Source organism: Euprymna scolopes, chromosome 16 (genome assembly GCF_053919585.1).
Source record: "Euprymna scolopes isolate OS-2025 chromosome 16, ASM5391958v1, whole genome shotgun sequence".
NCBI lineage: Eukaryota > Metazoa > Mollusca > Cephalopoda > Sepiida > Sepiolidae > Euprymna > Euprymna scolopes.
Window position 1 is genome coordinate 51,203,665 of NC_136497.1, and position 17,479 is coordinate 51,221,143.

A 17,479-nucleotide genomic window follows, 5' to 3' on the forward strand; every position below is an offset into this window, starting at 1 on the left:
TGTTAATTAAGTACGTGCAAAATGAATGGCCGATCCCTAAATACATAAAGTTTATTCCATAAACATTTCGATCTCTTCCTTCATTTAAAATTTCAAAATTCAGAAAAATCAACCAATCTTAATGTTATTTTCAGTATTTATTAATTATAGGCACCGCCAAAAATGGCCGCAAAATCAAGTTGTTGTTGTTTTTTAAAACGAAATTACATTTATTAAAATCCATTATTTCTGAGTAACTTTTTTTTTTCCAGAAAGATAAAACCCTGAATTTTATCATATAGAAAACAGAATAATGTAAAACTTTTTCTACTATTTTTAATTCAATTTTAAATGTTAAATTTTCCCAAAAAGTTAACAATTGACATTTTTTGTCTTGCACAAAAAACGTACTTAAATATTTAAAAAAAAGGGTTTTTGAAATAATTAATTAATTTATTTATTGTCTAACTAAGATTTAGGATGATTTTCTAAGAGAATATGCAAAAATATTATAATATAAGTACCTGAATTTCAAATAATTCCACTTATTCATATAGGTAACCAAATATTTCGCGTTGACGTAGAGTTCAGATCGACTCTGTTTACGTTTTCTTTTGATAAGAAAACTATGGAAGACCAAACAGGCCAAAAAAAACTTATTTTTCAGTGACGAAAATTTCAATGTATTATTAAGCTGAGGCTGGCCAGTACCAGATGGGTGACCATTTGTATGCGTTTGGTTTTTAATGTGTATGTGTGTGGGGGGCAGGCTCCCCAAAATGGGGGGGGGGCAATTTAAAGCTGAATAAAAAAAAATTATTTCAGCGCGTTTGGTCCACCGTAGTCGAAAGGCGGCAAACGTTTTCAAACGGGATCGAAAAAAATGATGCTATTTTTAACACAAAGGGCACAATATTTATCGAATTTTTTTTTTTGGTATCGATTATTCAAAGCATGCCCTGTTTAATAATGGTCATGCATTATTCGGCTCGCTAAAAAAAATTGTTAATTTATTTATCAAAAATTTTAAAATAGCTTTTTTCGTATAAATATTAAAAAAAATTTTTTTTTGTTTTGCTTAACTTAAATTAATTATTTTACTTAACATATTCACCGAATTTCACACTTCAAAACTCAAAAGCGGGATAATTAAACACAATCGAAGTTCTGATATTCAGACGTCAAAATAAGGTATGCAAACAATTTTTTTTTTTTTTTTTTTTAATCTATAATTCTGTCCCTTACAATAACACAATATGTTGATTTCAGTTTCAGATGATTATTTTAAGCATATTTGTTCCCACTTCAAAACAAGGGGGGGGTTGTAAGCAAAAATATATATATATATATAAATATCGTTTATGAAAAATAAGTACACTGTTATAAAGTTCATTCTTCTCCTAATAATCGCTGAAAATTTCGTATTGATCGGATAATTACCTGATTTTTGGTAGATTTTTAAAAAGACGGTCCGTCAAAAAGTACTGACCGGCCCCCCCAGTTTTGGCGGTGCCTAATTAATTTACAATCATAGAATATAATGAACCTATTATTTTTTAATTTAGTGAAAATGTATTTTTTTTAACAAGAAATAAAGCTTTTCTAAAGCTGAAAAAAAAAGGAAGAAAAGATACATGAATTTTTGTTGGATTCTTTTTATTTAAAAAAAAAAAAAAAAAAAAGCATTGTATATATTAACAATTATTTTTTTTTTTTTTAATATTTCATGAACATTATGAAAAAACGCCCTAAAGTCCATGTTAAAGAAATCATTGATTTCATTAACACGGACTTTAGGGCGTTTTGTTTTCGTAATGTTCATGAAATATTGAAAGAAAAATAAATGAAATATTCTAAGAAAAATTCGAACTATCGATATTATCATTGAATTAAACATTGTTTATTTAATATTTCCCCCCCAAAAAATAATATAATTGCAAAAAATATTTCCTGTGATTTTAATAATTCTCACAAAAATTTCAAATATAATATTAACATTTTTCTTGTACGCAAGATGGTGTAAACATCAATGCAAGAATTTTTTTTTTTTTAATCTGGAAATTAAAAAAAAAAAAAAAAAAAAAAAGATTCAGGATCACTAAGAAAAATATAATTTAAGAAAGATATTATCTATATATTAATACGATAGCGTGTGTGTTATTTTCTGTGTCACACTTACATCCCTTGATTCCAGTAAAGCAACAGGCCCTGACGGTATTCCAATTATAGTACTAAAAAAACTTCAAACAGAACTAGCGCCCAAAACTGTTTAAACGTTGTCTTAAGGAGAATTGCTTCCTATCACCCTGAAAAATCTCATCAGTATGCCCTGTATTTAAGAATTCAGGTGATCGCTCAACCCCCTCTCAGTACAGGCCAATAAGTCTCCTGTGCGTCATGAGTAAGCTGCTGGAATCTGTGTTAAATAGAGAAGTAATCAACAATCTCAGCAAAAATAACCTTCTTAGTGACAAACAATATGGTTTCCATTCTGCTAGATCTACAGCAGATGTGCTTACAGTTATATCTCATAGGATTAGCGAATCTCTCAACAGAGGCAACCTTTCTAGGGCAATTGCTCTCGACATATCTAAGGCCTTGATAGGATATGGCATACAGGTTTACTTCACAAGATCTCTAGCTATGGTATAGCTGGAAATGTCTTAATTATTAAATCATTTCTTTCTGACATGTTCATAAAAGTAGTAGTTGATGGGCAAAAATCAAAAGCTCACAGTATTAATGCTGGAGTCCCTCAGGGGTCCATCCTCGGCCCAACTCTTTTCCTGATCTACATTAATGATCTTCCAAATCACATCCTTACATCATTTGTAGACATTTATGCTGATGACACTACCATCTATGGTAGCACACCTAAGTCAGTAAATGACCAAGTTCTCTCCGATTCTCTTTGCTCTGATCTTGAGCACGTGGTACAATGGGGAAAGGAGTGGCTGGTTACTTTTAATGCATCTAAAATCAAGCTTCTCTTTCTACACCATCAACGTTCTGATCCCCATCTGGCATCAGTTGAAAAATGAATGGCTCTCGTCTTGAGGAGGCCTCAAGTTTTGACAAGCTTCTAGGCTTGACCTTTACTCCTGATCTTAAATGGAACAGGTATATCAAATCTGTTGCCAAGGGCGCTGGAAAGATGGTGGGATCCTTCTACCGCTCCAGAAGATATCTCACTGCTGATGCAATTCTCTATCTATATAAGAGCCAGGTACGTCCAAGGATGGAATACTCTTGCCACATCTGGGCAGGAGCTGCTAAAAACAGTCTGCCTTGACAGAGTTCAAAACAGACTTCGTGGCTTGGTGGGGGATGACCTTTTCTCTTGCCTGCAATCTCTCTCCTACAGAAGAGATGTTGCGAGCATGTCTCTGTTTTATCGTTATTTTCATGGCAAGTGCTTGTCTGAACTCCATTCTCTGGTCCCCCCTCATCAATCTTTCACGAAAACACCAAACTAGCTGAAACTACTGTCAATAATTTCCCCCACTCTTTATCCGTGCCTAAATCAAAACGTAGATTCCATGAACAAAGCTTCTTTCTTAGAACTGCACGGCTGTGGAACTCTCTGCCGCTTGTCTGCCCCCCCCCCCGAATTCAACTTGGATGTCTTCAAGTCCAACACAAATTCCTGATGAACCGCCCCCTTAAGTAATGACACCTTATCAAATCCCCAATACTAACTATTACTACGATACTATCCCAGTGATTACTGTACACACAATAACCCTTATCCCCGAGCGGCTCCTGGGCCTTGATAAAAAAAGTTTCGGTTCCAGCTTATAAACCTAAGTCATATAGATATATATTTTTTTTATTTTTGAAATCGCAACTTCATTATATATTATATATTAAGTTTTAGATAGACATGCATACATACATTTATATAGTGGTAACCAAAAATTTTCGACCCAAACCAATGAAAAAGCTTGCCCTATCTCTGAATACCCTTTATGTAAAATTTCAAATATTTAGACAAGAAATTGTCTGAGTAATTTGGAAGAGACCGCAAAGGTCAATTTTTTTAAAACTTTGACCCCTTTTTGACCCCCTTAAAATTTATTGTTTTGGGCTCAAATAAAGTTATTAAGTTAGATCCATGTCCAAGGAACCTATATCTAAAATTTCAAGTGCGTAGACCCAAAATTGTCGGAGGAGTTTGGTAGAGTTCTCAAAGGTCAAATTGTTGAACTTTGACCCCTTAATCGCAAAATTTCTGGCCAAAAACTGACCACATCGATTTTCCCAACTCTCAGTACCCTGTATATCAAATTTCGAGTCTGTAGACTAAAAATTGACAGTTATTGCGTAGTGAAATGTACACAGACACACGTTCACTTTATATATATATATATATTATATATATATATATATATATATATATATATATATTGATAAAACATTAACTCTATAATATATACGAAATCTACAAGAATTAAAATATATTTAAGCATATTTTACGACCTGATTACGCCGGGTGTCTCTGCTAGCTTGGATAAATATATTTGCAGTTTACAATTTATGCTGAATATCTACAGAATGCCGACATCAATATATTACATGAATCAGGCAATACGCTATCGTATTAATGTAGATAATATCTTTTTTTAAATTATATTTTTGTTGGTGATCCTGAATCTTTTTTTTTTTTTCTTTTTTATTTAATTTCCAGCTTATAAAAAAAAAATTCTTGCGTCGAGACCCCGCTAGTTAATAACGATTAACTTAGACAGTTAAGGATGAGCAAGATTTAAAAAAGACAGGATTTGCATCTCTTTAATTATTGTTTTTTTTTTTAATTAATAAATTATTAATGTAATCTGAGACAGACTTTTAAACACTTAAAATGTATTTTTACTTTAATTTAAAAAGGACTAATTTATCGCTATAACATTAATTTATCATGTAAAAAAAAGTAACTGAATATTCAGTACTTGTACAGTTTAATCAAGACATTAAAAAAAAATGAAAATATCGAAAAAAAAAAAAAAAGGTTATATTGTAGATATTCGTTTTGAACTGAAGAAAAGAAAATCACTTAATTTGAGCGAGAATTTTTTTTTTTTTTTACAGCAGGAAAACACGTTTTTATGAGAGCGCGTTGAAGGCAGGCATCTTGGATTTTTTAAATTTTTGTTTGGGGTTTAGAAACGCCACGGGGAGATAACTCAATTTAAAGCGCCGACACTGAGTACACTCCCTCCCCATTTTTAATACTAGCTTTTCTTCCTAAAAATCGAACCTTTCGCTCGGTATCATAACAAATTGTTTTTTCGCTGTAAAAAAAAAAAAAAAAAAAAAAAAAAAAAAAAAAGAAGCAAACTACTTGATCAAATTAAGTTAAACTTTTTTTTCGGAGAACTTCATTCCATAACCGATACGTACAATTTAAACTTCGATATTTTCATTTTTTAATGTCTTGATTAAACTGTACAAGTACCAAATATTCTAATTAAACAACCACTTTTTTATTACAACAAATAAAAATACCTAAATTAATAAATATTTTTTCATAATCTTCAAAAATACAGAAATTAAGGTACGTTTCAATTCCTCTATAAATTTTAAAATAAAATTAACTTTCTGACATTTTGGGCTTCTGTAGAACTTATGCACTACGCTTAGTCTGTTTTGATTGTGCGATGCTGGATTTGTTACTAAACTCGATTGGGGGGGGGGGGTTAAGCTATTTTTTTAATGCAAGACAAGTTTTTGGGTTTTTTTTTAAATTCAATATCCCAAGACTTTACTAATTATCTTCGAAATATACAGTCCCAGAAAACTAATCTAAAATTATCTTTCAAGGGATTTTTACAATTAATTTAACTTCCAAATTTAGCTGAACTTTTCAGTTTCTGACGCCGTCATAAAAACATCTTTCATTATAACTATTTTTCGCATGTAAAAATATTTTTTTCCTTTTAGAAATTAACTTCAGGCTTTAATCTTTCAAACACAATTTAAAAGTAATCAAAAACCTACAAAAAATTATAAGCCAGCTTTCAAAATCATATCCCCCATTAAATTGCACGTACCTGGTTAATTCCTATTTGGAGTGAAATGGATTTTACCAGGAGTTAGGCATTACTCCCAAACAGCTTATTTTTACCTAAACCATGTTTTAATATCTAAAAACATTAAATTGTAACAAGTTCCATTGTAATATAAAAACATGTCATGGAAATGTTTAAATAATAACTTCAGAATTTTCTAGTTAAAGTTATGGTAGAGATATGACTTAGAATTATCTCTCAACCATAACTATCCTATTTCTTGACTTATTTATAAAGATAGCGTCTATATTTTTCCCGTCTAACATTTCACGTTAACAAACTTGGTTCAACTTTGTTTTTGACATTTGTTACTAAAACATGGTTTAAATAAAAATTGTTAGAGTAATTTTCATTTACGTGACTGAAATAGAAATTTCAGTAAGTTTAACTATCTATAGGTGATGTAATTCTGTTAACGATAAGTACATCATATAACAATACTTGTAAATAAAATCGGCAATCAATTGCGCTTCCAAAAGCAAAACGGTAAAAATGGATATAGTTGATGCAAATATGGAACAGAAACCACCAAGCATGAAACGTCGAACGAACCACAAAACCATACAGAAACATCTTATTTCAAAACCATCCGAGGTCAGCACTTGTGTTAATATATGTATTATTTCAAAAAGATTTCATTTGTAGAAGTGTACAAAAAATAAGTTTTTTGTTTTTGTTTCGTGCAAAAGCGCAAAAACCATGTAGAGGTGGTTTGTTTATAGAAGTTGTTTTAGCTTTGACACTTATTGTCTTATGAAACAAAGAAAAAGAAAAATTCTGTTTTACAGTTCTATAATTTTTTTTTGTATGGTTTCATTTCATATTTGGTGGCTTCTGTTCCGTATTTGCATCAACTATATCCATTTCTGCTGTTTTGGTTTAGGAAGCGCAATTGTTAGAGATTGTCATAAAAACAATTTGATATGTCAATTTTGGAAGATTATGCAGCTTCGTTGTCATCCAGCGCGATCCCTCTGTGGTTGGGGCTCACGATTTTCCTCACATTGTGTTGGCTAAGTAAACAGGAACTACGCCATGAACACATCTTCAGGATTAAATCCCAAAATATATTCATATTTGTAGAAAAACATTTCATTGTTAGGAAGTCAGAATGGAAAAAAAAACGGATATTCTCTTAATTATGCCATTTCTTTTGTAAACCTCAAAGTTAACGTGAAGAAATTAGTCATACATGAACTCCGCTTGCAAACATGATTTTAGCATATAAATCCCTTTTACGTTTTGGAGTTTTTAATTTGCAAATGTTTAACGACAACAAAATTTGGTTGGGGATATCAATTTATTGTCCAGTATATCATTCAGATAATTACACAATACTGTTAATGATAATGTAGCAGTTACATTATTCAGATCTATTTTCTTTTGAACATGAAATCTCTTGCACAAGGATTTGTACGCGACTTGGTCAGATAACATGCATGCTGAAACTCGTCCAGCAATACATCGAACAATTAGAACATACAAGCCCTTTCTTATTTCCATCCAAATATAAAGTTCCAGAGGAACATGAGAAGGCAATATTACTCGCTTTTCTCTAGTCAAGAGATAGGACTAACCACCTGAACCAGATTTCTTTTCTCTAATACATGCCAGCCGGCTTATATTGTGTTACTGACTTGTAGTTAATGAGACTGTTAAATAAAAGTTTCAACAATTTTAGAGAAGATGCTCATCTTTTTTAATGCATCCTTTTCTACTTCATCTCAACCAAGTTGGATAAATATAGACACAGCAACTACTAAAAAAATGGCAACCTCCATGCAAGCATCACCTCAAGCTCTACAGTAAAATATTCTTTGTTACGAATTGTACTTAATTACTATAATATGACAATAAAAACCACTAAAATAAAAGTATCTCGTTTGAATTTAGTTCTTAAAATTTTGATATTTTTCATTTAAGCATAATTTACAGATTCTATTTATATTGCAAAAGGAGGGAGGGGTTAAATTATTTACTTTTTGTTCTAAATACTTAAATGCGTTTGTCATTTTATTTTTAGTAAAATATTATAGATTTTCAGATTTTTTGTAACAAATCAACCGAATTGTTTAGATTTTTTAAAATAAAATATTTGATAAAAATATTTTCTTTCAAGTTTTAACAAAAAGTTTACATAAAAAATAGTCTTTGTTTTGAAATGTTTTTATTGCAAATGCTTACACGTTTATAAAATTTTTACTTCAAAAGTTCAGAATAGTTTTTAAAAAATAAAATTTAAAAATAAGCCTCCACCTTTCCCAATGTTAAGAATGGCTTTGTAAATAATTTAGATAGTCATTTAAGCATGGAGAAAATGGAGGAGGCTTTCACGTCATGAGAAGGTGCTCATTAATCAAAAGGGACCATATCTTAGCTTTTGATTGTAACCGTCTGCAGATCAAAAACTGAAAGTTAAAACAAGCAGGCAATCTAGACGATAACCATCAACTTTTAGATTCATTTTTATTTCTATATTAAAGTTTTCAATATTTGTATTGTTTCTTTTTTATCTAAATGTTAGATTTGTTATGTAATATAAGTAGACAATCATCTCTAAATCTATTAAATGGAGCTTTCATTACTAGATCGAAGCACTTTACTTACCAAAGGCCTTTAATAGGATTCAGCATAAAGATTTCCTCTAAGCTTGCTAGTTACAAAACTGGCAATATCTTCAAACCATTAAATTCTTTCTCTGACAGGTCTACAACAGTAATTGGTTAGATAACGAATCAATGCCAGTGTGCCTCAAAGATCTATCCTGGGTCTAACATTCCTCCTAATCTTGAATTTCAAAACTACCCATGACAATACTTGGATGAATACTGATGACTAAGACCTTGCCGATTCATTGCATCTGATCTAGTGATCAGATGCAATGAAGAAAAAAGTAGCTTGTTACTTTTAACTGTAACGGCATTCATCCAGGTTGAGTTGGCTCCAAATGATTTCACTGCATCTTGCATTAAGGTGAGATCCCCTCCCTCCATTGTTCAGCAAACAAGTCCTTGGCATACTTCAGCCATTCTGATTCCAGCAACAAACACCAAAAGCATAGGCAAGCCACCAGCTCCATGTCTTTCCTCACTGTCCCCATCCAAATCTTAAGTTGGTCACCGCTGTGCTTGTTCCAGTTAGCAGACGCAAGTGGGGCTACCAACTTGTGAATGAATTCTTTCTTAGGTTATCCAAAAACGCGACCAAACCAAGTCTACGTTCATCTCTAAGATCAAACTTTTATCATCACCAATGGTCAAATGTCTCACTTGAAAGGAATCGTTTTCCCCTTGAAGCCTGCTGTCTTGATAATCTCCTAAGATTAACTTGCACTTCAATCCTAAAATTTCATCAAATCTGTTGCTAAAAGTGCAAGAATGGTGAGATCATTCTTCCATTCCTGAGACTGCTAGACATTTGACGCAATCATGTACTTGTATAGAAAGTAGGATACATCCTAAGATGGAGTACCACTGCCACATCTGAGGTGGTAAGACTCTTCCCAACCTAGTGGGGAATGTTTTCTTCTTCTCCATACAACCTTTCTCTAACAAAAGAGATACTGTTAGTCTTTCTCTACTGCATTGTTATTTTCATGGTAGCTGCTCTACTCAACAACAATTTATGGTACCCTTCCATTAAAACCTTCACAACAAATTCCTATCTGGCGATCACCACTACAAAGAACTTTGCTTTTTTTTCTTTTTTTTGTGCACCTAGCATCAAACGGAACTTCAGAGAATTTCCATCTATGGAACAGTACCAGGAGAGTGCTTCCCTATTGACTATAATAGTCATCTTCATCTCCAATGTCAACAAATATTTGTTGAACAGTTCTCTTAATAAAGTTCTGCTCTTTTAAGCTATGGTTTCCAATCTTATTATAATATTGTTCTAGATACAATTGACAATCCCATTAACCATTATGTTGACCATTTGAACCTTGATAAATCATTAATACATAAAAAAAAAAAAAAAAATACATGTTTCTTGTTTATTATAGATAAAAACTTAAGTATATTCTAGTTAACACCAATCGTGCTCTCCCATGAAAGTTTGCTATGGATCAGTATGGATTTTCTGCAATGTATTATTTTTACATATGGCATAATCATGTTGACAATCTGATTCCTGTTAGATCACCAAAGTTAAGCATCACTAAGCCTGGTCAGCACTAAAATGGGCGATCATTTTGCACATGTTCTCCACTTATCTTTATATTGTTCCCAATTGTCCTGGACTTCTCCTTGCTACTAGAATCAGGTAGTGTCGACTTAGAAGTGTGGTTAGTGATTGTACAACTCTTGCTTCACAATTACATATGCAGGCACTCTTACTGGAGGTATCCCTTTCTTAAGACAGAATAGAGGGCATTATTTGTATGTCAGCTATATACTGCTTAGTGAATTCCAATGCATTGCCGTACTTTGGGTAATTGCGCCAACTAAAAAAAGTGCTTTTTATATGTGTGGTTGCCAAAAGAGCACTTTTAGCTAGTTGGCACAATTACCCCAACATACTGTATCTAATGTATATTCTTTAACACAAGGGTAAAAATCTTATATTGAATCGTGTAAATCTGCAGATTGTTATTTCGAACCTACTTTATTGCAGTTTTAGTATTCTTAGATTAATTCAAGTTAACTATATTAATTTTATTTATTTTTCTAATATTTATTTCATTTTTCTTGTATTGTTTCTTAATGGTTTAATAATCTACAGGACTATTTCTACAGTTTTCTTTGTAATCTTTTGGCATAATAAACGATTCTGATTTAGCGTTATCTGATCTTATCTATTTTTAGTTTGCTTTCTTATTTCGCCTGTTTTTGTTAAATAGAATTTCACAACTTCATTATTAATTACACAATTATATAAATCTTCCTAGATTCATCTGCTCATAGCAATATTTTTTGCAGAGTTGCTAAATCTGTTCATATTTAATGATTTTGAATCTCTATTTGCCATTCATAGTTTTGTTGTGATCATTAGCGTTAGATCACAAGTAGAATACTTTCAAGGTTTTTGATTTTAAATATAACTATACACTTTTTTTTTTTGTTTAATTTTCTTCCTTTGAAGATGGTAAAGCTGGGTATGGGCCAGCCAAACCAGCTGCCAACATTGCCCTGCTTTTTATTGAAAACAACCGAGAGCTCTTTTTAGTATCCTCGCTGTTCCCTAAAGTGCAATTGTCTGGATCTCTTTTGCACTTGGTTCACTAGGAATATTAGTTAGGTAGGACTTCAGGTTCTTCATAAGCCCTCTGGCACCTATAATAACTGGTCTCCTTAAGATTCCAGTTTCTTTTCATATCAAACATGAGACCTTGGTTTTTGGTCTGTTTCTCTTTCAGGTCTGTTCAGACCGCCATCATTAGGGACATTCACTTCAACCAAGGTTGCCACTCTTTCCATATATGCACCAGTATGTCTTAATGAGTAATCTAAATTCATCTCTTCTATGTTCTTTTTAAGTACAAATACTACAATAAGGCTTAAACTGATTTTTAATTATGAGCAGTTGACAGTACAGAATAGATCTCTTAAAAACAGGACAAAACCACAAACTTCAAATAAAAGGTTTGATATTTAATTGAACATAACTTGGGTTTGTATTACTGTACACAGATTCGAAAAAGTTGTCAAAAAACAAATATATAACAAATAAATGTATCAAAGGCAAACTAAGTTACTTTTCTACCAAACTGGATATATTTTTCGTGTTTTTATTCAATGTAACATGTTTATTCAGTTCGAAAACCATACAGTGTTTACCGATGTATTGGAAAATTCAAGATGGCATCTGACTCTTTAACACGGTAAGTTTGGGAAAAGATGTTATAAATAAAAAACTGGATAAAATACTGTTAAAAACTCGCTCATTATATGTTACCGTGACATAGCTTGACATATATTCGGCAGGTTTTTAATAGTATTTTGTATAGTTTTTTTTATTTATAAAACCTTTTCCCAAACTTACCGTGTTAAAGAGGGAGTGAGGCGCCATCTTGAATTTTCCAATACATCGGTAAACACTGTTTTTCGAGCTGAATAAACATGTTACATTGAATAAAAATACGAAAAATATATCCAGTTTGGCAGAAAAGTAACTTATCTTGCCTTTGATAACAGTTATTTGTTATATATTTGTTTTTTGACAACTTTTTCGAATCTATGTGTACAGTAATACAAAACCCCATAACTTTTATACACTCCAAACAAGGCATATTGCTACAGAGATGTAAGGAGTTACTGATTATGTACGGAATTTATAGGGAGGCATCTTAAGTGGAAAGTTGTGCAACAAGATGTTTTTCCCCATTATATTTAAATTTCTGCATGTTGGTACAGTCGGAGAAACAAGGAGAGAATTCCAAAGAAACGGTCCGACGAAAGAACCTATTTAGAGTAGAAAGTTCCATCATTCTGGGAATCTTAAACAGTGAAGGAGTTGGGATTTTACTGCTAGTCAGGTCAATGCAGTTTCACGGTTTTATCACCAACTAAATGTGTCATTGGTATTAAATAATTACAAAGGAAGTGAGAGTTATATGTCGTGGATGTGTAATGTAATCCATAGACAAGATACTAAGTTTGGGAATTTATTAGATGAGAACTTATTTATATTTGAATTATTCGGACTACTATTCTGATCTTGATGGCTATATTCACAACGTTTCCTTTCAACCACCCCCCAACTGTCTTCAGGTGCACGTTCCCACATTTTGGAAACTTTTACGAAATTTCGAACTGAATCTTTATTTTATCCAGTGGGTAGTAATTTCCACATGGTTAACGGAATGAGAACAATCTACTTCCGTAGTTTAAATAAAAAGGTTTAGTTAGAAATTTCGTACAGGTTTCCACGTTCGAAAAAATACGCCTGACGAAGATCGAGGGTTACATCAACTGAAACATTGTCAACACGCAATTAGTCCGAATAATACAAATAAACTATAGTACAATACGCCAGTTTTTATCTTATTTATGAATTAGATTGTTTATTCAGGTAAAAATAAGTCACGTGAAAATACACTAAGTCAACGCCTGGATATCATGCGATATCAACCGACATTTTTTTTTTTTTAGATTTTGTAGAGGCGAGGAACGCGAGAAGTTGTCTCATATTTTATTAAGTATCGAGTACATTTTCACGCTTTTTTTTTTTAAATGGTTCGTATTGCGGTATAAAGTCATAAATACATATAAGCAGAGAAGAACAGCCTAGAATTAAAACCGATCACCAAGTATGGTGACATGTCATTACTCTAAAAATAAATAACTAGGTTCATAAAAACAAAAATACCTTAAAAGGTAAAATAAGTCGCTAAGTATTTTATTTCATCTAATGAATTCGTAAAAACAAGTGACCAGACTTAGTTCAAATACTAAACAAACGTTAAAACGGTTACAATTTCTCTTTGCATGAAACAAATCCATTTTAATAATATACTTATTAGGAATGTTTGGTTTAGTAAATGAAATAAGTAAAAAGTAAATGCGATTAAATGTGATTCTATTTTACGTAAATATTCTTTATCTCTATATTAATGTTACTTAGGTGTAAGTAAGTTTATTTTATTATTTACTATTATCTACTGAAATCAAAAGTACAATAACGTAATGTACTGAAATTATTTTCAAGTCCTAGTAACAGAAAATTAGTTTAAATCCACCAGAATGAAATCCAGTTTAAAGAATTCATCCATTTTAATCTTTTGTTGTATATAATAAAAAGAAAATGAATAACTAGTGACATCCTTCGAAATTTGAAAGAGTTTACACTGTCGAATTAATTCATTTCCGATTTTTTAATTCATAAAAGCTTATGAACCTATTTACAGGGATCACAGTATTTTGACACAAATCTATATTGATAAAAGTAGTTATAGTTTTAGAACAATTTGGTTCAATTACTCTATAAAAATAAACAAAAACAACTGTCCTCACACAATAATGGTACAAAAAGATTAAAAAAAAATAAAAATAAAAAAAATACCGAGTTAATGTGAGCAACAAGAAGTTGGAGGAATGGGCATGTTAAGCCTAACCCTAAGTCCGCTACTTTTATTTTTTACTTTATTTCCCCTTCGCATTGTCAAGCCGGACTTGTGAATGATGGTTGAGTGAATGAGGGGCGGGTTTTTCTTTGCTCAGATATTTATATATTGCATATTAGTTCCAGAAATAAATCTTAAAAGAATCATTTTAGAAAAAGTAATATTTAAAGTTTTAGAGACTCGACTAAAACTCTGCACATCCGCTACGGATTCAGCAACCGATTGGTCGGCGTTAGTTCACAATAATCAAATTCCGTCCGGCTTTAAATTCTTCGTCAGCTGATAATTGTGCTTCTTCACGACGAATGATCTGGAAAAGTCACTTCTGATTAATGTTTACACCATGTTTACAGTTTAAAAATATGCAAACGAGCTGGGTTTTCAGAAAAACAAAAAAAATTAAAAACTGGTAAACATTAATCACTAATCAGAAGTGACTTTTCCAGGGCATTCATCGTGGAAGCACAAATATCAGCTGAATTTAAACAGAGGAACAAAACTCGATTTCAACAAAAATATATATAAACTGATGCTTTTTATATTTTTGATTACTAGTGCACTTATTGATCCGTGCTGAAATAACGTTATTATTTAAAAAGCCATTCTTAACATGGGGAAGGGAAGGTGTTTTTGTTTTGTTTTTACATAGGCATCACCACTTATCAAAGCCAAGCGGCCACTCGAGAATAAGGGTTAAAGAGTGTCCAGTAGAAATTGGACAATATAGTAATCGTTAGTAATGGAAATTCGGTAAATTTGTTAAGTTACTTAAGTAGGACGGTTCATCAAGAACTTGTTTACGTTAGACTTGAAGACAACTATATTGTAGTCAGCTGGAAAGCAGGAAAACGGAAGACAATTACACAGGCGTGCAGTTGTTCTAAGAAGCTTTGTTCATGGAATCTCCGTTTAGGTTTAGGCACAGATAACGAGTGGGGGGAATTATTGATAGTGTTTTCAACTAAACGAGTGTTTCTTGTGAAAGTTTTGTACCTATTCTATACTTTAACCTTACAATTGAATAAAAAAAAATTTTTTTTAATTAAACTTGGAAATACGATATAAAAAATAGCGCGGATCAGTAAGTGAGTGCACTAGCATCATATTTGTACTTCTACAGAATTTAAACGAATTTTGGTGTTTATGTATCTATATCACCGCGCTATTTTCTTTTTTAAAATTAAATTCAATTTACGATATATTTGTTTATTAAATTTTTAGTTGAAAGTAATAACAGTTACAAATCACCCTCTCCATGATTTTTATTTGGTATTATTATACAAACACCGTGACAGCGTTAGGGTTAGGGTTTAGGGTTAGGGTTAGGGTTAATTCGCTGTCACGGTGTTTGTATAAATTTACCTTTTATTTTATTGTACCCTTACCTAAGAACTTCATTTTGTTCGGCAAAAGTCAGCTTGGTTCAAATTCTGTAGGAGCACTTTCATATCCCCCTCCCCCCCCCCCCCCCGTTAAACGGGCGATATTTTGCTGAAATAATGTTATTTTAGAAACTCATTTTAAAAATGCAGAGGGGGCGTTATGTAACTATTTTGTACTTTCACCGAAGTTAAAAGGTGCCAGATTTTAAAATCCTATCTAAAAAGAGAATAAAAAATAGTACGGTTAGTATTTTGCATAAGTAACCAAGTGGTCATTTATTTTGTAAGTTTTAATTAGTTTTGGTTTCGACATAGTTTGTGATGCATGCAGATGCAGATGCACTGATGCAACCTTCGTGCTGTTTTACAAAAATAAATTCAAATACTTAAATAAAACAGTTCACCTAATAATCAAAAACAACTTGAGTGTTTGTTTTTGTCAAATAATATACAGATTTGGGATGTCCGCATGAAATACAATTATAAAAACAAATAAACTGCCCGTGTGACTGAGCATGTTTTGTTGAAAACAGAATTAGAAAATCATAATTACAAAAAAAAAAAATAAATAAATAAAATGCAACAATGTAAATAAAGCAGAAGTGTTTTCTTAGTTTTTTTTTTTATTTTATTTTTATTAGTTGGGAACCCAGGTTTCATTTTTTGGTTGTTACAACTCGTTATCGTTCGTTAAGCAGGCGGATCTGGACAAGCAACAAAATAATTAGAATGACACACGCCGCTTCGAAAAATAAATATGTAAAAGGGTACTTACCTTTTTCATTTATTTTTTAAAAAAAGGTAGAGTGCGCTGTGACTCTTTCCGTTATATAAATATGTATTAAAAAAAAAAAAATAGTTAGTCCAATAGTACCTAGGATAATATAGAGTAAGAAAACTACTAACTAAACGTGGTAGATAGTCTAAAAGTAAAAAGTAGTTAAGTCGGTGTTGTGGAAAACGCCATAACTAAGTTTTTAAATTAATAAACGTGTGTGTGTATATTAATATTTAACTATGAAGACCGTTCCGTCCTTTTGTGTTTTAAATCCAGTCATGTGCGTCCACGGTGGTTTTGTGGAGAGGTAAAATGAATTATATCGGCCTACTACCAACAACAAAACAAGGAGAGGAGGATACAGAACGGCAGCTGCTTCTTTCTTCCTCCATGTTTTCAAAAATTTTACTTAAAGTCTGTCACTACTACGTCTAAGTCAAGAAGGAGGGTAGTAGCAAGTCAACGGTTTAATAGAGGGGGGGTAATAGGAAGAAGTGTGAGTATTGATAATATATAAAGTAGAGGGAGAAATGAGTATGGATTAATGAAAACAAACAAGACGAAGGAGGAGGATTGAAAATAGATTTGTAATCAGAGTGACCGGAGGGCTGGTGAGAAGGGAGAGGTAAATAGTTATTGATTAGGGAGTAACGTCTCAAACAGGTGTAATTTGAATTGAAGTAGGAGGAGTAAAGGTACGAGGACACATAAAAGCAAACAAAAATTATATTTAAAAAATGCTTGTTGGTGTGAGTTTATTAAATTTATTTTATTGAACTGAGTATTTTTTACACTTAACTGTGATGAAGTATGAATAAAACTTATTTATAGATATTTGTTAGTTTCGTATTTTTTAATATTCCCGAAATTTGTCGAATACGACCGAATTATGGCGGAGATTTACCGGAAGTATTTAGTTTGAAAAGGAGCAGTCGCTTTTTTTATTTGACAAAACTATTCTCCAGGCGCACATCATTTTATTGTATTTATGATATACATTTTATTTTATATTAATTTTACTTTTATTTAAAAATATAATTTGAGAAAAAAAGGAATTTTAATTATCCAATACCACAGTGAGTATCACTGTATCAGTGAGTAAAATGAAAGAAAAATGCTTCGAACGAAAGGAACCCATATCGACTCGAATCACGGCCACCCCAAGCCAGAAATGGCAGAAGTAGTTTACGATTTTAAAGCCACGAAAAAA

The 17,479-nt window shown here is 31.9% G+C and overlaps 1 protein-coding gene across 1 annotated transcript in view; it reads right to left on the reverse strand.

Annotated features, from left to right (window-relative positions):
* The window catches only part of LOC145295950 (E3 ubiquitin-protein ligase RNF19B-like), a 197,538-nt gene extending 180,652 nt beyond the window's left edge, over positions 1-16,886 (reverse strand). Inside the window, exon 1 of the mRNA XM_080141840.1 lies at positions 16,267-16,886. Within this exon, the coding sequence (XP_079997966.1) occupies positions 16,267-16,275 (9 nt within the window). The 5' untranslated portion in view covers positions 16,276-16,886. The remainder of the gene's footprint in view (positions 1-16,266) is intronic.
* Between the last annotated feature and the right edge of the window lie 593 nt (positions 16,887-17,479).